The 25318-nt window shown below is 34.2% G+C and overlaps 1 protein-coding gene and 1 pseudogene across 2 annotated transcripts; one reads left to right on the forward strand and one right to left on the reverse strand.

Annotated features, from left to right (window-relative positions):
• Positions 1-1607: 1607 nt before the first annotated feature.
• Positions 1608-25310, reverse strand: RNMT (RNA guanine-7 methyltransferase). 2 transcript variants are annotated; one of them, XM_016119903.2, is made up of 11 exons: positions 25207-25310; positions 22292-22750; positions 20573-20708; positions 17665-17790; positions 15256-15371; positions 14135-14316; positions 13439-13603; positions 10430-10547; positions 7562-7663; positions 6267-6300; positions 1608-3051 (listed from the first exon to the last, which is right to left on the reverse strand). In XM_016119903.2, the coding sequence occupies exons 2-11, from the start codon at positions 22706-22708 to the stop codon at positions 3014-3016; spliced, it is 1434 nt and encodes a 477-aa protein (XP_015975389.1). In that variant the 5' UTR covers positions 22709-22750; positions 25207-25310; the 3' UTR covers positions 1608-3013. The 2 variants fall into 2 exon arrangements, with proteins under 2 accessions (XP_015975389.1, XP_036085703.1); XM_036229810.1 differs by lacking the exon at positions 25207-25310 and adding an exon at positions 24833-25200 and having other exon boundaries at positions 2725-3051.
• Positions 12101-12219, forward strand: LOC118610631 (annotated as a pseudogene).
• Positions 25311-25318: the final 8 nt, after the last annotated feature.

Consider the following 25318-nt stretch of genomic DNA (forward strand, 5'->3'; position numbering starts at 1 on the left):
ACACAAGAAGCCAAATCTTCATTATAATACTTTTCATTGATTTCCTCTTTAATCTTTATTTCCTTCTTCCTTTGGGTTTAGTTTGCTTCTCCTTTCCTACCCATCCACCCAATTACATAAGTGGAATCTTAGGTTATTGATCTGAGATTTTTTTTTCCTTTCCCAATATAGAAGACATATCGAAATAACATAAGGGCAATAAGCTAATAAAGACTGAAGAATGAATTCCCAAAAGACCTAATGGGACTGGAGATCTAGACATGAGAGCTGACAATATTTTTTCTGCCTCTCCACTGATGATTACATTGCACCCTTCCTCAAAGCCTGTGTCTTTGTACGCCTCTGCTCTGATATGATTGTTATTAACATAAATTTAGACAGCAATCTATTTCCTCGATTTCCAGTTTGGGGAAGGGGTAAAGCTAGAAAAACTCTGTACTGATAATTACACAGATTAGTTAAAAGAGGTAAAAGTCTCTAATCAATGCCTTCTCTCCCTGAAGGCAAATTTCCAAAGAGTCACACTAGAACTAGAGGCTTGGTGGGCACTGAAAGAGTAGTTACTACCTGCAGGTTTCCGGCTTTCTGCAGGTTAGGATACCTCCCATTTGAATGCAGCTGGAAATGGCCAGTTTCTCTCCCTGAACACTGTGGCTATACAGCGCTTTTCCTTTAGTATAGTCAAGGTTCAAAGAATTCAATTTGAGCATTCTTAGTTATACCACAATTCAGTCATGTTCCCAGATCAGTCCTCCCAATCTCAGGTTGTGTCTTTTCCACAAACAGCTGATTTGATCTTAATTTCTACTTTCGTCCTCAGGCAAACTGAATAGCAGGTCTGGGAGAGCTCTGTAGGCACTGCCCTGAACAGCTTGCATCACTGACCCGACAGTGATATAGGGTCATGCCCCTCTTTCTCCTAACAGTTACAAGTCTTGAATGGAAAACCACCAAATATTTAGACTGTAGGTATGAGTGTGGGGAAGTCCTACCAGCTTCTGCCTTGGTGATGGTGGGTAGGGGCTACCTTTTCCTAAGAGTGTGTGTCACTGCCCAGACATTTAATCACAGTAAGATGTAAGGGAGTGAAAGGGAACAGCAGAGAAGGCAACAAGGCCAATAAACTTCATAGGAAAGAGGCTCTGCTCCTCTCCTGCACATACGACAGCTTACTCAAACCCCAGAGCCCTGCTCCATCCACCTAAGCTCCTTTGCTCTTCTCTACCCACTGAAGGCTCTGAACCTTCTTTTTCGCTCTGCTTTGTATTACCAACAATTACTCGATCCTTTGGGGGATTCTTCTCTCACCCAAATTAACCATGCAGTGGAAAGAGACTAAAAATGTTTTATAACTTGCTTAGAATTAACTAAGACCATTAAATGAAAATAGTGATAGGAAATAATAAAGCAGATTTTCATGCACTACTGAACCATCAATACTTTCTGGTACTTTCCCCAAAACTAAAATGAACCTGGCTATGTAACTAACACTCAGAGCTCACCATCTCCACTTCCCTAGCACCATTACAAAACTTTAGCTAGCTAACAACAGCCACCATTGTCAGCAGTACTATTATTTATTTTCCCAAATGACTTATAGCAAACCATCACCAATGCAAAAAGACTTTAATTTTTGTAAACTAGTAATAGTTTGGAGATTGACAGATTGCAGAAGAAACAGAAATTAGGTAACCCATGTCCTGCTAAAAAACGTGCTACTCCAACATCATGAACAATGACATATATAAACAAATTAAGAGACTACACTTTTTAAACAAGTACTCTGGATAATTATAGAAAGTAATGCCTTTTTCGACATGCTTTAAAAAATCATTTTTAAAAGAATATGCAATAATTTCTCTGCTTTGTTCTTTAAACTTTTCACTACATCTAAAAATTAGCAATTTTTCCAAACAGTGATATAAAGTAAAGACAATAGTTCACCTAGCTGTTAGTTTTGGAAGTGTAGTCAAGTAAGAAGCCAAGGCTGATGATTGCAATAGTTTGAAATGGCAAACACAAATTCTAAATGGTGATGAGACAACGAATCCTACTGCCCAAAGTATGACATTGTAATGGAAGAATAGATATTGTTTCTTTCTGGGATGGATCTATAGCATGTAGCCCTAGTGCTATAACCTAGAACAAACACAGGGAGAATTAATTTGAAGTCTGTCAGATTTTAACAGTCATGTCCTCCTACTGTAATTTAGTATCTAATTTTAGGAAAATGTGCAACAGGGTTTACATGACAGGTTTTCATTGTTTCTTGAGAAAAAACAACTACCCCATTTTTGTTCAACAAAACTAAATCTAATTACATTCTTGACAACCAGAAACATTAATTGCTATGGTAGGAAATTCTTTAGAGAAATCCCCCAAATCCAAAGCAATTCTATTCTGGTATCCAAAATGTTCTATCCAGTTCCAGAATTGCATTATATTAGCAAATAAAGTAGTTATTATTTATAACAACTGGCTAAAATTCTAGGTAAATAACTTTTATGACAATCTAAAATTAGTTTTAAACTTATAACTTTAGCAATACATACTGAACACTTACATTCAACTGTACAGAATGCAATCCATTTAATCTTGAAAAACACTATGTAACCTAACTATGGAAATGAGAGCACACACCTGCAAACCAGTATGCTCCCTCATCAATTCTACAACTATGATAAATTTAATACTGTAAACAATGAACAGATCAGAAGTTAAGCAGCTTTAGCAAGTCATAGTATAATTTTTATGAGCTCAGACAGTAGAGGCAAATGGAACTTTTAGGACATTACTTAAAAAAAAAAATAGATTTTTAAAGATGAAGGTCCCAACTCATTCTTATATACACACACAAAAGTTCAACTGTCACAGACAGCAAGTATTGAATTTATACATTGGAGTTTTCGGCATCATCTGTACATTTAGAATACTTAAAATAAACAAAGCTGTCAAATCTATGTAAGGTGGATCATTCAAATCTGTATAAGATGGAACACAGCTGGACTGCTGCTCACCGCTGCTTCTCAAATGCAAAAACCAAGTAAATACCTAAAAAATAAATAAAGAAAAGTTAGAGTGTGGTTTTTCATATCCTCAAGGTAAACAAAAAATCCATCCTAGTTACATTTTGGTGAAAATTCTTAGGCTCTCAAGCAAATTTGGAGAGGAAAAATCCCATTATTTCTGAGAGTTCCTAAATGACTTTGAGACATTTAAGCAGATATGGGATCACATGTGATATTTGAAAACAAATGTCTACATACAGTAATACTCAGTGACATCACATCCCTTGAGAAAACCGATTCGACGGCTCTAAAAATCTCTAAAAATAACTTGCAATAAGAAAATGTAAAAGTATAAAAGAAAATTAACACTAAAATATCTTATGACTTAATTCTTTTTATCTGGAGTAAGATAGGTAAAGTTTTATTCAGAAAAAAACTAATAATTGTAGGAAACATATATAACGTGCCTATTAAAATTCTAATTATTGAATTGCTGTATTGTACGGTCGGTAAGGAAAATGAGTCAAAAACCATATGGTAATTGATACTCTGAGATATTAATCTGGCCCCAACTGTGATATTCCTGCATGAATCCAACCCCAAGAGTACTCTCCTCTAAATAAGGTATCTTGTGTTATTGAATATTCACTCTAAGACATAGAAGTGTATCTCTTCATTCTGAATCACACTGAAGTTCAAACCTATAATATTTTCTAATAAGATACCAATAGATTTTATGGTGAAAAAATACTTGAAAAAGATGACAAACCTTCACAACATCACACGAATGTTCCGGGTGTGCACTAGGCCATTCAAGCAACCAGCAAGTCATGATAACAGGCCACATAACTTGGAAGTCCCTGCTCCTAGTTAACTTTTGAGCAGGGAATAGATGAAGGATGGCAGACTACGTACAGCCTCCTGATCCTTCAGCTTTTTGCTCTTCCAATCCAACCTTCACAGGAGTACCATCATACAACTCTTTCCAAAACACTACTTTGGTCATGCTATTCTGTGCTCCTATCTACTAGCTCCCAATTTTTTCTTTTTTTTCTTTCTTTCTTTCTTTTTTTTTTTTTTAGGTAAAATGAAACATGGTTGGCAGTAAACAGGTGGACAGAAAACAGGCAGGGTAATAATCAACACTATAGATTCTTTTAGAGGATAAGGAAGCAAAGCATTCGCAAATATGTAACAAAATTTGGAACAGACCAGCATTACTTACCTTGTCCCATACCCCAAGACTGCAGTGCAACCCTGCCAAACCCACCCCAAACATACCTATACTTAACTGCAAAAAACTCGGCATTCCTGTCCTGCCCTCATTGAGGGTCATTTAAAACCACTAAGATGCAGTTTCTGATTTCAGAGAAGCAAATTAATAACTTGCCTTTCTAACTCAAACATTCCTAGTTTCACTCATATATAAAATGCCTTTTGTGTAAGAATTTAAACAGGGATTTAAAGAAGCAAATCTTGAACCACTTTTAAAGCAAATCAGCAACAATTCTCTACTCTCCATTCGCATTTAAAGCATCTTCTAGAGGAGCAGCAGGCCATAGTAAAAAGCACTTTATGATTTAGACCAGTAGGAGTTCAAAGTATAACTGCTTGTATTTATTAAACTGTGACACCAGGCAAGATGCTTTCCAGCCCACAAAGCCCTCCAACCTAGAACAGGGTACCTTATCAAAGAGTTGGTTGATCCAGAGTGCTAGATATTGGCTGCCATTTGAATATTACTCCTCTTGTATTGCTTTTCCCACCTCTAAGACATCTCTTCCTCAACTGTCTGGGGCCAGCTAATTCACCTGTATTTTATCACTAAAGTCCACAATTAATATAAAAATACAGCTCTAAGCTATGGCCACCACACCATCATGGCTTTTGATGAGTTGTTTTCCATCACACTGTATGGGATGGGTGGCATACCTAAAATATCTACTCCATTTCCAGTTTGGAGAAAGTAATGAAATGTGTACGTTTATACGCACATCTCAGTTTGTCAAAGATTACGTCTCTAATACATCCTCCAATCTCATTTCTACTAAAGGTACCAATATTGTGAGACAAATAAGCTCAAAATGTTGGCTCTATTTGTCTTCTTTCCTTTTCTATCCAATTCAGCAAGTCCTAAGAAATTTTCCTTCCATATGGGCTTCCATGAGCCCATGATGATGAGTGACCTTAGCTCTGTGACTTTACCCAAGTTAATTAATTGCTTTTTCGCCTGCACAAAGGAGATATAATAAATAGCAGTCGACTCATCAAGTTGTGAGGATAAAATGAGCTACAATATATGAAAAACTTAAAATAGTACCTGGGCACATGTTAAACACTCAATAGTATTAAGTATTATTTTTCGGGTTTTATAAGTTTTTATTAAACTCTCCTTCACCTATTTTCCCCTTACAATAACTGTAGCACTTCAAACTGTTTGTCTAACTCGTTCATTTATTTGTGTCCATTTCTTCCATTAGATAATACACTTCTAGAAGGCAGATATTATAATTTGCTTACTTTTTTAACCCCCAAAGCCCTTTCATAGAACTATATGTAAGTCAACACCCAATGTTTACCAAATGGATTGTCTGTGATTACTTGGGGCTTCAACATAATCAGCAAATATTTCAATAAACAGTGAGAACTACCTTTAAAGTCCTTGTGGCAACATAAGGGTATTATCATAATTTTAACAGTGAGGCTGTGGGCGCTGACTTCAACATCGATTTGCTGAAGAACCACAGGATTTCACAGATTTTCTAACTCTCTGACTTCCGAATATGGATACCTCACTTTAGAATGTCTGCATATAAGGCCTGTCCCCACCCCTGTAAAATATCATGCTTACTGCTCCTTTACTAAATGTTCTAGTATTTTTTATGCTTTCACTGACAACATCAGATTGGCCAGAATTAAAATAAAATACATGGAAGTGTTCTACAAGCCAAATTTTCTGATAGACATCTGAGGTAAAGACATCAAATACAGATGGCTAAATAGTAATGAGTAGGCAATGAACATGTTTAAGAATACTTGTGAAAGTTTATGTTAAGTAACATCCTGCATATATTTTCTCTTGGCGCTAAACAGCTGTGCAAGAAAGGGGGGATTAGATATAACGGGAATTTTATGTAAACATAAATACGCACATACAACCTAATATGTGTCAGAAAAATTCTAAAGTTTTCAAATTTTAATGATCACTTGAAACAATCTTTGAAAATGTCAATAAACCTATACTGATGATATACTCACTTGTAGCTTCCCATTCTGATTTACTTAAGGTTCCCTAAAATCACAAAAACAAAAAAGAAAATTTTAGAGAGAACATGGAAGTACAATTGACCCTTGAACAACATGGATCTGAACTGCATGGGTCCACTTGTCTGTGGATTTTTTCAAATAAATACTGCATATGTATTTTCCTTATGACTTTAATAACATTCTCTTTTCTTTAGCTTACTTTATATAACATATACAACATGTGTTAATCAACTGTTTATGTTATTGGTAAAACTTCTGGTCAACAGAAGGCTATTACTAGTTAAACTTGGGGGGAATCAAAAGTTATACATGGATTTTTGAGTGTGCAAGAGTCAGTGGCCTCAACCTCCATGTTGTTCAAGGGTCAATTTTTCAATAATGGACACAGGTGCCCAAACAACCCTATCTTTGCTATATATAAATATACAATTTACAGTAAATATTGTGATTTGAACATGTAAACTAAATCAATGAGAGTAACCTTTAATACCATCTCTCAACACTTTTGTCCTCTTGCCAAATTCTCTAACTGCTGATTCTCAGCCGAAGGGTGAATTCGGTAAAGAGGGTATTCATGTGTGAGTAACTGGAAAAAGCATCTATTTTGTATATTTAACTTGGAAAATGAAAAAATAAAAATGCCCATCTCAAAACATCAATTAGCCCTGCAGGAAGAAATAAGATTTTTGTGTTTTCACAAAGGAATCACAAAATAGAGTACATATCATGCAAAGGAAATAAATTATAAAACATTTTGATATTGTAATATATGTGCCACTTTGCACATTTATTGACTAACAAGATATAGTGGCAAATAACTAATGCAATTTTGAAAAAGTGATGAATGTAAACAATATTCTAAGATGTCAGCAGAAATATGTTACCCAAATATCTGTAATTTCTATTAATGGCAAAGTCACACCTACAATAATAACAGTGGTATTGTTACATTCATAATTAAATTTCATAATTCAAAATGTAAATTTCCACATAGAAGTCAGTGAAAATAAAAATGTTAATTTTTCCCCATCTAAGTTCACGAACCCTTGAATTTTATCTACAGAACACCATGAGTTATTAGTGCTTGGGTTAAGATATAATGATACAGCATTCCATTCTCAGTTTATACTCTATGGTTATAAAAAGTCATGTTAGGGGAAACAGACCAATGTGTATCTGATTTGTAACTCAGTGAACCCAAGTTCTGTAAATCAGTGAAATACTTTCCTAAGTTTCCAATATGCTTTTTTCACTTTTTAATAAAATGTTTAAAAATGAGAACTTACCAAAGGTAACCTTACTTTACTGTTCTTCATATACTTTGCTGCATGTTCGTAGTCATCCACCTTCTCAGAGGCAAGTTTGGAATTCTCATATGCAGGATATGGCTAGGGAGGCAAGTGAAATTTCTAGTTACTACTACAAGGAAATTTACAATCCAGAATCGAACACACTAAATCACTGAAATAAAATAATTAACACAATAATCCCTAAGTATTACTTCAGGAATACAAATTACATATACTTATGAAATACGAAAAAAATGGTTAGAGGGAATCCCCTTTTGACAAAACAGTTGTTATGGTCAACTCTGATCATAATCGTAGAATATTTACAGTTGGACTAAACGATTTAATCACCACAAAGGACTACTTAGCAGCAAACACTTGCATCTCTGCCTCCCATCAAAGGTTTTTTCTGTTACAACACAAAGCTGAAGAAAGAGCTAAATATTAATTTGAGCATTATAGGGATTTAGTAGCCATGGAAGGTAAGAACAGCAACTAGAAACAATACTAATGAAAAACTCAAGTCAAAAGAGAACTCTGAGAATTTAAGAAGATAAGGAAAATAATCCAACCTCCAAAATCTGAAGGGCCACACACACACAAGGGTATGCTGACCAAAATGTTTATTCAAATTATCTCAAACACTATTTTTAAACCTTTTAACTAATTTCTCTTTACACTATGAAGAATATGCTTTATAAAATACATGTGAATCAAAAACATAAGTTACATAGAATATTAAATATAACCATGTACTCTACAAAAGTTACATAAACGTCTCTTCTCAAAGCAGTTACCTTTCCAGAACTGTTCCCAGGTGAGAAAAAAAGAAAACAGGTGTCAGAACTTTATAACTACAGTTGCTTGGCTTACGTCTTCTCATTCTTCCTTCTATCTGCTACACTGCTCCAAGAGAGTAGAGCAAAGTTTTATTGGTTCTACTGCTAAAATTCTGGGCCAGCTGAGGGCTGACAACTTTAGGAAAAAATCTTTTATGGCAAACATCAGAGAACAGATCAGTTTAAAATCTGACTTGAACTAAAGCAATATCATCCTGGCTGCTCTTTCTGCTTTTGGGCTTAACATCCCTCTAAACCATCTTTCATACTGCTACCTGAGTCATGTTCTCACTCTTGTTTGATCATGTCCTCTCCCACTCTTTACAGGCCTGCAGAAGTGACCTGGTGAAGAAGCAGGAAAAAAAAAACAAAGGACTTCTTCAAGCTACACACTATTACTGCTTATGTATGTCCCCAGCCAGCCACAGTGATAGGTCATGTCCTTAAGGGCAGGTAAGGGGAGAGGAGGACTGGAGAACTACTGTGTTAAGAAATAACACAGTAATCAGTATTCTTCAAACATTCTCTGCTCTCATGCTTCTCTGCCTTTACTTTTACAGTCCACTTTCTTCCCTAAAGACCCTTTTATATACTCACTGCACTTTATTTCCTCATTAAGGCAATTCTGACACTGTACTAAATTATTTGCTTGTATGTTTATTTCCTCAATATGCTATAAGATCCCTGAAGTGGACTGTTATCCATATCTCACCATCTACATATATTTTTGAATAAATTGCACAAACAATTCATTACCCGCATGCAAAGAGAAAGAATAAACAACTGATCATTGAACATAAAAAGCACCAAAAAGGATGATGTACTACAGGGATGCATGTGTGTGGCGATTTATGCATACGCTTTCTCTTGTTTTTTCCTCTCTCAAAACAAACAAGCCTTTCCTCCTACTATAAAGCAAATACAAACATTCCTAATTCTAAAATGTAAAAAAATATAATCAAAGAAGAATATAACATTCTAGTGAATACTGGTTTTAAAAGACAATCAAAGATTTAAAGACCCGCCCATTCAAAACTGGAGCAGTAGGGAGGAGGAGGGACATAACTACAATAGGAGACTTTTGTTGGAATACCACCTAAAAAAACTGAAGAAAATCTAAACGTTAATAACCAAGTCATTTATCATCTCTAAGCCTCAGACTGCCCATTTAAAAATAGGAATAGTAGCTGCTTCAAGGGGTAAGTATGAGGATAAGAGTACGCTTAAAATACTTTTAAAAAGTTTTTAATGACTTTTTGATTAATATGATTGTTAATCAATAACAAAAATGCTCATGATCTGTCCAATTAAAAACACTGATAAGAAACATAAGAAAAACTAATTAATGACTGTATGCTGTTTTTAAAGCTTGTATTGATACTTTTGCTACTGCATTAGAGTAAGCAGAGAGGAGTCTAGGAGTTAAAACATGTCTAAAGGACCAATATAGTCTAAAAACTTGGAATCTTGCTAGACAGTCACCAAAGAATAAAAGTATACATGATATGACCTTGTCTTGGATGCTGGCCAGGAAGATTTTAAATTACTGATGCAACCAAAGGGCATTATTGTAAAGAAGTGGTTTTCAAGTGGGAGTGATTTTGCACCCCAGGGGTCATTTGCAATGTCTAGAGACAGTTTTGGCTGTCAAACTGGTGGCAGAGGTGCTACTGGCATCTAGTGGGTAAACATCTTACGGTGCATATAACAGCCCTCATAACAAAGAATTATCCAGTCCAAACAGCCAATAGTCCTGAGGTTGAAAAATCCTATTTTAAAACAGTACTATATAGAATTTGATGACAGCATAACTCAGTTATGCACTCATTCATTTAACTATTTAATGAACTTCCACCCTGAAGTTTCTGTACCAAACTCTGTCCTAGAGGCTAAGGAGCCTAGAGTAGTTATAGTCTATGTAATTTATATTAACATTAAGTGTCTAAATGGCCTTGAGAAGCATATCAGCAGCATCAAAAGAAATTAACCATAATCTGGAATTTTTACAGCTTTTCTAAATACTTACCTCCAGGGCCTGCATTCGTTTTAACAGCATTTTATTTTCATTGTTCTTAACCTTTTCTTCATAGAATTCCAGAAATGTTTTTTTGTAGACTAGTTTCATATTGTACTTCTTCACCATTCTGTCCAAAAAAGATTATTTAATGAAAAGGCTTCCAAAATGTTTGTAATTCCTTGATCGCTTACTTTCAGACAACACTGACATTTTCTAGGCTTAAATTAAAAAGCTACCATCTCTTTTATATATTCACAATGAAGTGATGCAAAATGAATGACAAGTAACATACCACTAACAATGCCCATAAAAAAATATGCCTTCTAAATGTCAGTGGGTCACAGTTAGCTCTATTAATGTAAAAATTGGGAAGTAAAATGAAAGGCCGGCTGTAAGATGGAAATTAATATCTATAAGGAACACTTTTCTCTTGATTCCATTTTACTTGCTTCCTCACTACTGCATTGAAAACAGGTGCCAACTTCCTTAAAAGATTCTTCATTTGAATTCTATGGCAAGATACACTACTAATTTTTATCCTATATCTTGGGTTGCTTCTTCAATTTGTTTCATGAGTTTCTTTTACACAACTTTTAAATTTTAGGTTCTGAAGAGTGTGGCCCAAAGCCTTACTCATTTTCTCTCCCCTGATTTTACCGAGCCTGCCAGCATCTATCTATGCTCAGCTCTCTTTGTCCTACCGCTTACTAGAAATCTCCACCAGGATGTGTCACAGGCATTCTCCAAGTTCCCATATCCAAGGTTGAACCCCACTAGATTGTTCCTCCGCCACTCTTTGCTATTTCACTAAATTCCTCTAACGATTCATGCTAGAAATCCTGGGAGTCTTCCATGTCATCTCCCTCTCTCCATTGCCCACTGTATTCAATATGCCACTATATCTTCTCCATCAAACTATAAAGTGTACTTCAATGGCTTTCCTCCAGCATCATTTCAGGGCCTTCATATATATTGTTTCTTGTGCCTGGAAGATTCCTCCTTGCAGTCTTTAACCTGCCAACTCCTATTCATCCTTTAGATTTGGACTTAAACATCACTTCACAGATGGGTTCCTTAAATCCTCAATTATATTAGGTCTCCATGTTATACTCTGTGTTTTGATTTTTTTCACTATTTGCCAAAGTTTATAACTATATATCTGTAGACAACATGAGGGAGAGTGGGGATGATTTCAGGCAGCAGGTAAAAGAGAAAAGGAAAAAAAGAGGAAAAACCGTGAATGGGTACATGGAAAGGCTTGCGAGGTGACAGTTCTGGGGATAGGGTGGGGGAAAACATTTGCAGGCCTCTGAGATTTGTATGTAAAGGACATATGTAAGATAGGATTCCTTGTGATTTGAATTAGCTCTCCTTGGAAAGGCAGTATGAGTAAAGATAAAAGTCTCTTCTATTCTAGGCAGTTCATTTACTATCATAAGTCTCCAAAATAAGCCTTTAAAAATGAAACAAAGGAATGTCATAATTGCAAAGCACTGAAACTCAATTTGACCAATCTGAATTGGTTTGCCATATAAAAGCTAATTATCTTTTTGTTCAGTTTCTTAATGAAATGGCAAAATGGCATCTCAAAAATCCCTATGCATTTTTGGATTCTGTCTCACCAAATGAATACCTGTTTCTCTAGTTTTTTAAAAATTTAGATATTAAAGTGATGACTTGGTCTACAGCCATGCCACCCTGAACAAGCTTGATCCCGTCTGATCTCGGAAGCTAAGAAGGGTTGGGCCTGGTTAGTACTTGAATGGGAGACCACCTAGGAAGACTAGGTGCTGTAGGCATAAAAAAAAAAAATTTTAAAAATAAGGGATTGTAAACTGACAAGGTCCTTGGCAATCTGTGAGGTCAACCAAGGGTTGCCTCACCTAAAAAAGTTACAAAATAAAAAAAGTTATGATTTGTAACTTTTTATGTCTATCACCACTACACAATTTAAATAGAAAGGATTGCTAGTGCTTGCTCAGCTTTTAAAAAAAAGTTAAACTAAAATCGCCAACTTTGTTAATCAAAAACAACAAGCTAACATTAAACATATGAAACAACACACTATGCTTAATTTCTTCTTTTATAAAGCTGAAGAGCAATAACACTTTCTAAAAGTTTTCTAATTTTAAGAACAAAAATGTGATTCAAATGTTTTATAGATTGTATTTATAAATTATGCATAGTATTTTCCTCATGTTCAGTCACACTCTACTTAACTTTTATATTACTGTATAAATTTTTTATACATTATAGAACTCCTGAAAATCCTACAGCCATAATTTTACAAGCTAAGACACAACTCAAATAATCACCAACTAAAAGTAAGCAGATAATAAAGCTTTTTTTCCCTTCAGTTAATAAGGCTTTTGTTTTTAAAAAATCTAAAATCGAGTTCAGTCAACTGTGACATGGCCTACATTTAAGCTGACTCTTCCAATCTCCTTATCGAAGAAAACCCCAAGATCAAGGTGTCTCATAAGGCCTTTGAAGTCTCACCCGATGAAGTCTGGTACTCCAACTTTCCCAGTGTCTATGGAGTCCCCAGAACTTCTAGGGATTCAGCTGTATGAGCGAAAAGATTCCTGAATCAAGATTTTATTATCAACATTGCCTGTGAGACATAGGTGATTTCAAAGCTATAGTGAATGTAATACGTTAACTACCCATCCCTGTCAAAAGGAAGACTCATTTTATATTCCTAAATTACTAGCAGTTATGTCAGGTATTTATGAAATGTCATGTATTCTCTGACACAAGTTGAAGGTAACAGGCTCTCTTTCTTACCTATAGGATAAAAAAACAATTCCAGGAATAAAAGAAAACTAAGTAAAGCTGTATGGTACTAACCCTAGATTTGAGGTTAGTTTTTTTTTTCTCTTTTTCTTTTTAATAATACTATATTTTTTCTTTGGGTCCCCTATAAAATAAGGAATAAATACAAATATAGATTTTTCCCCCCTTTTTGTTTTCTCCGAAGGCAAAAAGAGAATAGTAACAGATTAACTACATTCTTACTCAGTTAACAATGGAAAATAGACCAAGAATTCAGGGACATCCACAACACCTTCCAAGTTGAAGTCATATTTGCAGCCAAATAAAGGATAATCTCCTTTCTTCTGAAATTTCACAGTATATATTTCATTTCCAAATGATTCTGTTTCTGAAGTTTCAAGGCGTCTTCTATAATGGTTATCCCCAAACCAAAATAAAAAGATTAAAATTGTTAGTAGCTCAGACTTATTTTGATCAGATTATGCATGTAAAAACTAACTACATGATATACTTTTAAAAAGATAATTGATTAGCTTTTTAATTGAATATTAGCTATTTTTAAGAAGCAAAATACTAAACTATCATTAACAATCTCACTCATAATAAAATTAGCTAGAGGTAGGCATCGCGATCATGACAGCTAGTTAATGCTCTGTGCCTCAGAATCTAATCTGCACTTTGTCCAGCACTACCACCTCTGGCTCGATGTAATATCAGCTTCCAACTTACACATTAAGATATTTTAAAGGCTCATCCGTAAATCTGTCTTTTTAACTTAAATTATGAGTACTTACTCAAATACACTATCAAAATGTTCAGCCCTTATAAGATCAACATAATATGTTCTATAAAAACTCAATTTTTGATAAACTTTTGCTACTTGAAAATAACCTTAATATTAAGCATTTTGTAAATCACAATATATTTGAAAGTACTTACATCAGTTCGAAGCTATTGGGAGTGGTACCAATAAAATAGCCTCCAGGGCTAAGTCTCTCACAAGCATTTCTGAGCATTGTGTCAGCCTGCTCATAGGACTCGAATGAGTAATGACACACAAACTGACAACTGCAGATGTCAAAGCACATTTCTGGGTCACAAAATTTGTCAATCAAAAGTTCCTAAAGCAAATTAAAATAAGATTTTGAAGTACAACAATAATAACTTTTTAATAAATTAATTTCTAGAATTAGGGTTCTTAAAATAAAAGTAGACATGCCCATCAACTTACCTATCCTTTTCCTCATAGTCTTCAACCTACCCTTCTCTTATGTATAATGAGGGTCATAATAAAATAATTTTCACTTTTGTTCAACAGAATTTGAATCCCATTTTCACAGTAATTTTTAAAACTAAGGATTCTGAAATCATGTTAAAATATATTAATCAAATATGGCACGTAAAGGAGTTGATCCTTTTATTTGGCTTTACTTGAAAGCTAAAATAAAATAACAATGAATAACTTAGTTTAAAAAAAACCCATAAAGCTGGCCTTAAGGACATTTAAAATATACATATACTAGTGTACACTACCATTGTTCCTCTCACTTTCAAAACTGTAAAAAACACGTGTAGTATTAAAGGTATCTATAATAGCTTAATGAGCTAATGAATCAGACAAAGAACCTAAAGATCAACGTGGGACTTTTACCATTTAAGTGTCTCAGTAGTTCTTAAACTTCACAGTTGTTAAGCAATTCAGAAACAGATAAAAGTTAAAAAATAAACAGATTCTAATATGTTAGAAAGCTACTCTCAAAAATTACAAAATGAACAAAACTTAAGTTCAGTTCTATTTCAAAATACTGGAAAATAAATCTTATCCAAACAGAAAAGCAACAAGTGAATTCAAAAGTTCTAATTATTAAAAGCAAAAAATTCTCAGAAGTACTCAATGGATTATTTTTAAAAATTTATAATAGAATTTCTAGTTGAAACTGAAAACATGTGTTCTACGGTTTTTAATGTTTCAAAGCATTTTTAAAAAGCTGACTTTTAAAATAAATAATTACCCAAACTAAAAATATAAAAAAATAAGACAAAATTTTAAAAACTTGTACCTTTGAACAATCAGCAGTTATAAATTCTGCATTAAAAATATATTCATTATCACGACAACGATTTTTCATGTCCTCATAACGCTGCTGACACTGTTTGACAGAAACATCAGCAATATCTGGAAGGGGAAGGGGTTAATTAGTAGCTGTCAACAAAGACTCACAGAGAAAAAATGTAAATGCAAAGATGGCACAAATCTAGACATTAATCTCAACTGATAAATTTTGGCATGAAATCTAGTCTTTAATACAAGCAAAAACTTTCAATTGCCTTCGAAACAAAATAGAAAGTCTTTGTTTCAATGTAAATGCCCTATTATTTTTCAAAAGACACTAACAGGTTTCTCAATAGGTACCAATATCAGAAAAGTTCTATCATGCTTTTTAAATGCTTATTCAAAGTGGAAAGCAGAAAGTTTGATTCTAATTTGAATTATAAAACATAATACTGTATGCCCAGGTTTAGAAATATCAAATTTATACTTATTTGCCTTTTTCCTTATGTTGAGATTTGCACTGATGAAGCAAAAGCAATGGTAAATAAAATGCTGGCACCTTATCAGGAATACAAGGTAGTAGCACCAAAGGGTACTAGTAATAATTATATTCACTATTATAAATAAGTGTGGGAGGGAAAAGCTAGTTTCATTGAATACCCTTGATAAAACAGTAAAAATTATTATTAAATCCTGGCTCTTAATATATCTTTTTAATATTCCATGTGATGAAATGGAAAGTAACAAAACATTTCTGTTATACAAAAAAGTTTGAAAAGGACCAGTGTGATTGCACTGTGAACTGTACTGGCCACTCTCTTATAGAAAATTGTTTTCACTTGAAATAAAACCACTGACGGACAAACTAGCTTTTCAGATTTGGTAATTCAGCAAAAATTTTCTTGAAAATGAACGAAGTAAGTCTTTCACATCAAGGAAAACACTGGACATACTTGTTACCAATGATAAAATTTGAGCTTTCGAGTGAAAGTTACAATTCGGAAAAACTTGCATCTACCACCACGGGCTAGGTACTTTGCCATTATTTTTCTGATTGGAGGTGATATTAAACAAATGTGATTTCCTGATGTCAACATAAAGAAGATATGCATAACTTTAGTTAACATTAATTTCCAAATTTACAAAATCTCGCAGGCCAAAAGATCCAAAGTGCAAGACAGACAAACGAATTTAAATGTAACAGAATATATAAAGTTTATCGATATGGTTTCAGATTGCATTTTGTGGATGTTTAAAGAACTACTTACTGCTTATCAAGTTTTGATGTAGTATCAAAGATGAACACCCTCGATTACCTGAAAGGCTATTAAAACACTCCTTCATTTTATAACCACTTATCAAATAAAATAACAAATCACAACATACTGAGTGCAGAAACAGCTGTGAGAATCCAATTGTCTCCTATTATTTCAGACTAAAGGGATTTGCAAAAAACATTTTTAAAATGCCAGTCTTCTCACTAAATTGTTTTTTTTAATGGATTAAAAATATTTCTTAAATTCTCAGTTTTAATTTCTATAATTGATACAACCACATACACAAAAACTTTCTGGGGTCATCAACTATTTGTAAGAGTGTACAGTGGTCATAAAACCAAAAACTTTGAGGAGTGCCAATTTTGGCAATACTTCACAGGTAGAGCTGTGCACTTCCTATTACTCAAAACAATGCGAAGAATATGATGCCTGTTTGTTCCACTTTAGTGTTAAGACTGACTAGTGGGTTCAGGTGCTTGATTCACTTAGTTATTACGTTTCTTTTACCTAACAGCTTTAGTGTCTTTTTATAACTGTTGCTTAGATCTATTATTTCAGTAAGGGTGGAAAAATCGTGATTTTCATCATTTCTCCTGCATTTATTATGATTTTTCAATAAAGAGGAATATCCCTTTCAACCATTTGGTTACCTTGAAATATGGCTCATATAGAGTAGGAAATATCAATACTCAATCTCCACCTGCCCACTTAATTTATGAATCTCGGAAAAATGAGTAGGTTTTCTACCAACCTCCATAGGTGAACAATAAGATTTCCCTACCCCCTGTATTTGATGTGTTTCAATCCACTGTATTTTCTTTTTGCTACTGAAATTTTCCTATATTTTCAAATTTTCCTATTTTCTTTTTGCTAATGAAATTTTCCTATTTTTTTCAACTTTAGACATGACTCTAATCATCTCTGATTGCTTCAGGAAGGACAAGCTATCCCAGGCTGATTAACCATACTCTAACACCATCAACGAAGCCTCCTATGTTATTTTAAAAACACCCATCTCATGAGTAGCCCCCAGATATACTGTCTTGAGATATTTTAGTGTTGTGTTGATAATAATGAGATTTTTATTTTCCATTCCTTGCCTGAAAATTATTCTTTTCCGCATGATTTTTTAATCTTACCAGTACAAACTAGCTTGTTAATTCTTCCCTTTTTCCACTTGAGCAAATCTCCACCTTTACCACATCCCAGGTCCAAAACAGTGATATCACGTTTTTTTTTCTGTCGCAAGTTTTCTAAAAATTCCCCTAAAAGAGAGAAATAAGTCATAATAAATCTCTTCTCCATAATTATTAAAAAACTGGTACCCCAATAGCCTATTAACTGCTGCCTGACATGTAATATGAATTATATTTTCATTTAAGTAGCTTATTACTTTACATAAATGTTTCAAAATATGACTAAGGATTAATTAATTTGATCCTCTAGCATCGAAGATGAAAAAGGTATATATCTGATATTTTAGGAAGTTAAGACAGGTTTTTAAAGGTTACCTTCAGAATCTGATTCAACATTAAATAGCAGATATTTTAAATTCTAATTAATACAAGATTCAACGATTGTTCATGATAAAACTAAATACTCATAACTTTTTGTAGTTTCCTCTTTCCAAAGCTAGGTGATTAGCTTATTATACATTTAAGTTAATCAAAATAATTATGGGATAAGAGTGCTTGATTTTCATAAAAGATGTCAGTTTTACCTCCAAAAGAAATACAAGAACTAGTCAAATAACTATACACACCTCTTAATTTTACTATCATCATAATTCTTAAACATCCTGAAATAAAAATGGAATCTTTCAGCTCAATCTACCAAATCACATTAATAGCCAACAAATAATATCCAGTAGGTCACCATATCTCAATAGACAAATGCTTCAAATATCAGTTAAAGACATCTTAATATTCTTAAGACAATTGAAGTATTCAGCAATTATAAAATGTGATGCAATATGGCATCCTTAGATCTATTTTGATTGTACTATTTTGATTGCTAGCATATTCTGTATAAATGCTTTTGCCTTTTACTGTCCACAGGATCTTAAAGTAATTTCAATAGAAGTACAAGTGGTCCATATTTAACTTTCTGTTAAATATTTAACTTTCTGTTAAATATTTAACAGAAATATTTAACAGAAAGTTAAATATGAATCTTATAAACAATGCATAAAAAAGAACAATGAAAGGTGAAAAACAAGATTTATAAAATCACTTTATTTCCTTACAGAGAGGGGAAATCATCATGAAACATTATTTAAATATATCCTCATCACAGTCAAGAAGAGAACTCAATTATTTTACATACTATGCTATAAGCACCAACAAGAAAGAGAAATCGAATGATAAAGAATGGGTGTTGAGAAAGAAAAAAGCCAGAGAGGGAGCTTGACGTATACCACATAGGACCAGAAAAGACAGGTGCAGATGGCAGAGCACCCACTGAGAGAGTTGCTGGAACAGCTGAAAAAGGAAAATACCATGATGTGTTGAGACACATTTTTGCTAGGTTTGACTTAAGTCTTTCAATGAATAAATACATGAATAAATGGCACATCATTTAAAAATACCCAATGATAAGTTATCTGCATTATAGGATCTGCATAAGGAAAAAAATGAAATTTCTTTCAAGGGTCCAAAGAGTACCTTAAAAGCACAGGCTAAAAATGACATAACACTAAAAAAAATAAGAATAAAAATTACATAATATTAACCTTTAAAAAAAAATGAAAAAAAAAAAAAAAAAAAAAAAGCTGACACTAAATTACCCGATATCTGGCAGAAGCAATTACACTTTTTTAAACTTGAGTTTAAAAAAAACGAACAAGATAGGAAATATTAAAATGTGCTTAAAAATAATTAACCTAGTTGATACCTGTAATACTACTCAGAATGTCTAATTTATCCTTAAAAGTCAGTAAATTATCATCAAAACTAGTAGAAAGTACCTATAATTAGCACTTTAGTCTTTCCAATGTATTCAAGAAAGCATTCTCACTTTTCCTGAGGCTAGCTTTAAGAAACAAAAACAAAAAACATTCATAATAAAAGACAACAGACAGAAAAAGTTGAAAACCACACATCATTTGTATGTGGGATATAAACCTAAAAGCAACAAATGAACCGGACAGAGACTCATGGACATGGACTACAGTTTAGTGGTTACCAGAGGGTAGAGAGGAAGGGCAGATGAGGGAGGTAGGTGGGATAAAAGGGGTCAAATATGTGGTGACAGAAATCTAACGATGGGAGGTGAACACACAATGCAATGTATATATATGGCTTACTGTTTAATTGAACACCTGAAATGCCACAATAAATAAATGAAAATTTTTTAAAAACAAAAAAACAAACTACTGTGAAAAACTTAAAAATACATTGGCTTTTTCAAATTCTAAACTCACATTAAGAATCTATTTAATGTAATAGATATACAAAGCAATATATATATACTGAATCATATTTCCTTCACTGACTTTCATTTTAATTTCAAAGGTGAATTTCCACAGATGAAATGCTGGCTCCAAAAAGTTGAATGTCTTCATCGATCGTCAACATAAACTTTATTTCTCCTTAGACATCACACAAGAAAAATAAGTTCAATGGACAGTTAACACACATTACCTTTACTAACTCATTAAAGGCAGAGAGATAAAAAAAATAATAATACTGCCCATTTTCTTGACTGAATAAAACCTAACAATATGCCATCACTCCAAAACAGAATAATTACTTAATAGCACTAGGTAACCTTAATTCTAATAAAAGGAGCGTATATACTACCTTGAAAAGCTTGGTTAACTTTTCAACTTAATATTAATATCGTATGTAGTCAACCAGAAGTGAATATGAAAAGAATTTTTCTCAATGGCCTAGTTTTAGTTTTGGCTCCAATTTTATAAAGCCAAGATCTGACAATAAATGGTAATTAAAGATGTAGTACCCTGGTGTATGATTAACCATTTGGGGGGAAAATGAGTAATAAGATGAAATAAAAAATGCCGAACCATAAATCAAAAAACAATCATACCAATGAGGACGCTTTTCATCCAATTATTAAAGTTTCTCAGGTAAAAAATACGACTTTGGCTACGCTTCTCCAAACCCACTTCCTGAAGTTCATTGTAGTGGGCAGCCACTGCTGAGCTGTGTCCTTCTTCCAAGTTCTAAAAAGGAACAAAATTAACAATCAGAACATGGGAAAAATAAAACTAAAAGAGCATCTGACCTATATAAGGATAAAATACTACTGAAATTGGTAAACTTCATTAAGCAATGGCACTAACCACAGAAATCCCACTAAACTATAATTAGACATAAGACTTGTTTTCCCATTTCCTATTTTTAAAAACATATCTAGGTTTAAAATTTTCATCTTGATCTGTATAATTTTGATATCAATGTCTTAAGAAAACAAGTACTCTTCCTGAGTTCTGATATATTCAAATCAATAAATGCCAGTCAATAGACGGGGTTCCTATAAGAAAATAAAACAGGAATTATATTTATTATATTATAAAATAGTGGTGAGCATTAAATGAGACAATACAAAGGGATTAGAACTTTATAGTCAGTGTCTGTGATTTCCATAGTTATTTGCTATTAATCTAACTGAACATTTTCAATTTGTAGTCCCTACTTAAAAGCCTAAGCATTCAGCAAAAATGCCATGGGAGGTAAAGGGTTTCAGGTCCCCCCACTTTCCTGTTCAATAAGCGATTCATCTTTTACCTATTTTACATATCAGATTTAAGATTTTCACTTGAGAAAAGAGTTCTGCTGCTAGTAGAAGTTTAAAAATCACATTTATAATGCAAGTTTCTCTTTGTTACAAGGATTCACACATTACTAATGACAAATGTCTTGCTTATCTGCCACTTTCTTCTTCGGGGCTGATGGCAGAATTCTACTCATTCACTGAAGTCCTCTTTCCTTCCAAATCCAGATTTGGCCTCAAATTCCTTCACAATATGGTATTCCCAGATGAAAAGACTTGCTACCCCTTTCTTTATAGTATTCCTGCTAAATATCAGGCTTTTGCAACTGCTTACCTAAAATTGTATGTAACTACCCCAATTAAAAGTTGGAAACGATATATTTAAAGGAATATTAAGGGTATGATTTTGAAATTTATTTTAAGTGATAATCTCAACTATTTCAGATACAAAAAAGAGATGAACACCCAATAAGAAATGAAGAAGGATAAAGCATCTGGAAGTCATACTCTTGTCTTTTTTAAAACACTGAGAAAAAGCAAATCATGAAAACTAGCTTTCAGGGGTGGCTCCATAGTGTAGTGATTAGCATATCTGCTTTACACGCAGAAGGTCCTGGGTTTGTGCCCCAGGTGGAGCCAAGGACCATATACCGGGTGCGCCTGGCCTCAGGTGCACAGTTGAGTATGTGGGAGGAGACTCTCCGCCTTCAGAGATCCAGTTCCTAAGGCGAAAGGCAACATCCATAGGTCAAGGGTGGAAGTAGGGGGGAATTATAGGGGCTGGGTACTAGCTTTCAAGTTCTAATCACATAAGATTTCTGAAATAACATAAAAACTATCTCATTAGCAGAACTTTCACCTAAATAAAAACAACTAAAGTGTAAGTTAAAAGCTTTCTCTATCTTGATGATATCTAATTAAAAAGAATATTCTTAAGTTATTAAGATTATGTAAAAATGAGTACTTTTCAGCTGTTCCACATTTCAATTTGACATATCTCATTATGAATAAAAGAAAATACATTCGACATACTTTTTGCTTTTCAGGAACATCTTCTAGTTCTCTTTTTCTCTTTTTCTGAGTGCCGTCTCCAGTAGAAGGTTCATCTTTTGGAAAATCATCAGTTTCCATTCTTCTCTTCCTTGAAATGCCTTCACTGTCACCAGAACCTTTCTCCTCTGGGACAATTCCAGCATCAAGTTTTCTTTTCTTGAATGGAGCGTCTTCCTCACTAGAACTCTCTTTCACAAGATCTTCTGCAGACTCCATTTTTCTCTTTTTGGGTGTGTCTACTTGCCCACAGATAAAAGCCTTTTCAGAAAGCCCAGTCCCAGGAGCAGTTGTGTTTTTATTAATACTGAATGAAGACTCTGTTTCAGAATCTGTTGATGCTTTTGCCTCTTCAACAGAGATTTTTTCACATTCCACTGCTTTTGCAGAATTTTCCATTTTTGATTACTTAAATAGATGGTACAACTTCATGAACTAACACTGAAATGGTAAACATTTGATAATACTTATAAACCACTAATGCTGAAACTTTAAAACAATTTTAAACAGAAGCCAGCCATTTAATTTCAGTGACCAACTAGGAAATTTAAAAAATCTCATTGTAGAGACTATTGAAAACAATGTTAATTGACACATATTAATATGAATTTCTGAATATGCTAATGCGAGACTACTAATTATAATCCCCAAACACTTCTAATCTTATCTGTAAAAGTCACTTTTGGCATGAAAACTGACAAATGAAGTAGAGGTATACAAGTTCCTTTTGTATTCTGATCCTTACTCAATAGCCTTAGTTCTCAAATTGTGTGCTGAGCACTACAACAAACTCATACAGACACAGCAGGATATTTTAAAATTTTATGGGAAACAGTGATATCTGACATCTGAAAGATGTCACAGATAAAGCTTCAAGTAGAGCACAATTTTAAATGATTAGATTGTACTACATTCCTTTCAATGACATAACTTTGTGAAGCTAAGATTTTTGTGGAATCGAAGAAAATCAATGTTAAACAGGGAATGAAGTTGGTCATATCTAATCTTATTTCAAGGCTTGAGAAGTTTAAAGTACCTAACGGGTGTACAGATCCCATTGGTAAGACTCGTGTTTTTCTTTCAGTTTCTGTATTATTGTTTTTTTTTTTTTAATTAAGTTGTCAGGACATAAATACTTAAATTCTTTGGACTAAAATACTTATAAGTGGTACTGTTAGATATTTCTTTTGGCCCAAAAATACTGAAAAAAAAAAAAATCAGAGACACTAAGAGCATTAAGAAAAGGAAAAGTCTGGAAACTTACAGCTGACTTCTGAAATCCTTATTTCGTAATAGGCATCAGAATTAGGTAGAAAGTAAAGAGAATGGAAATGGCTTTGGACAAGAAGTTTGTTTCAAGACTCAGTCTGCAACTTAATAACTGTTAAGTCTCTTTCAAATGTCCTTAGGCATAGGTGTAAAATGGGACAGGAAAGGAAATAAGTGAACTATCTACTGAACAGAAATTGTTACTGGTGATCCATTTATTGTCATTCAACAAATGTATGGAACTCCTACCACTTTCAAGAGACTTACAGCTTATATGCTACTATTAAAATGTTAGGCTGTACTATTCAACACTAATGAATAAGGTAGAGAAGTACAAAAATCGGTGAGATTCAGTAAAATCTGAATCCGTAAGTTATGAAGAGGGGGTATAAAAAAAACCTTTTGAGTAAAGAAATACAACAGAAAATTAAGTTGCTTAAGGAAATACATAAAAACAAGTCACTATAAACTGGGAAGGTTCTCAAGGAAAACGAACTTTCATTACCCAACGTTTAGGTACCAAAAAGTACTAAGACATGCCAAAATAGAAGCTGAATGAGAGGGGGAAAAATCACTCAAAAAATTAATTTTCAGAATGACTACTTAAAATTAGTAAAACTGCCCTCCGAATTATCAAATCCCTATCTTTTCTCTGTCACTTATTTCCTAATAAGGAACAAAAAATATGTTTTCAGTTGAAATAGATCAACGTGATTTATCATCTTTGGCTGTGATCAACGCCTGAAATTAGTATTGGGAATAGGTGTGAATTTTATCTATAGACAACTCTATTTCCACAAATAAGATTTCATAAAAACAATCAATTTGGTCAGAATAAACTACCAAAAATTCCAAATGATGGCAGATGTAGGTAAGAATGTCAGAAACACAGCGTCAAAGTGGTATAATGAATAAACTAGAAACGCAAGAGAACTGTCCTTCACAATCCGCCAGGAAGGAGCTTAGGGAACAGAGTCAACTGACATCGCGATGGATATGCAATTAATGGCCAAATAAGCATTTCGACCTGTCTCTCCAGTTACATCTCTGAAGCAAGCCACGTGTTAGTCATTCCAGTTTCTCAGAGAACCACAGAGCAACTAGCCAGGGCCAACGGGCTTAAGCTTAAGCAGGATAAGCTCTGCGCCTCCCAACTCGTTAGCTAGACGGGGTCAACTTGGGAGTTCAAGACGCGGCAGAGGGAAGAAGAGAATTCTGCCAAGTTCACCTTCTTCTGTCATTGGCGCGGCCTACCTCTTAACTAAACCTCTGGCTTAGGTTTCTGATCCGCAGCTCAGCACATACAGACGCATCTTCATAGCTAAAATCCCCTTCCTTCACCTGCCCGCTTAGTGCGGCCCTGCGGTACGGCCTGATGCAGCTCTTCAGGCTTCTTAGGGCCCGGAGTCGCCGGATCTGGCAGAGCAACAGCACACATCGACTCCCACAAGTATTGCCTATTTTGCTCCGCGCTGAAGGCACAGTAAACCCCTGCGACGGGTAATGAAAGCACAGAGCTAATGCGAAGCGAGCCTAGGTCAGCAGTCGGAGTGCCCCTTCCATCTCCACTGCGGTGGAGGACCTAAAGACAAAGACATGAAAGGTCGGGGTTCCATTGCCATACTCACCAATACAGCCTCCCACAGTTCTGTTTGCGGAAGCGGCGGGCCGCGCCACGCGTGTGTTGTTACGCAACTTCCGGAGCATGTCCTGGTCACGTGACGCAGCTTACCGTAGAGA

This window comes from Rousettus aegyptiacus, unplaced genomic scaffold, assembly GCF_014176215.1.
Source record: "Rousettus aegyptiacus isolate mRouAeg1 unplaced genomic scaffold, mRouAeg1.p scaffold_m13_p_12, whole genome shotgun sequence".
NCBI classification, from domain to species: domain Eukaryota; kingdom Metazoa; phylum Chordata; class Mammalia; order Chiroptera; family Pteropodidae; genus Rousettus; species Rousettus aegyptiacus.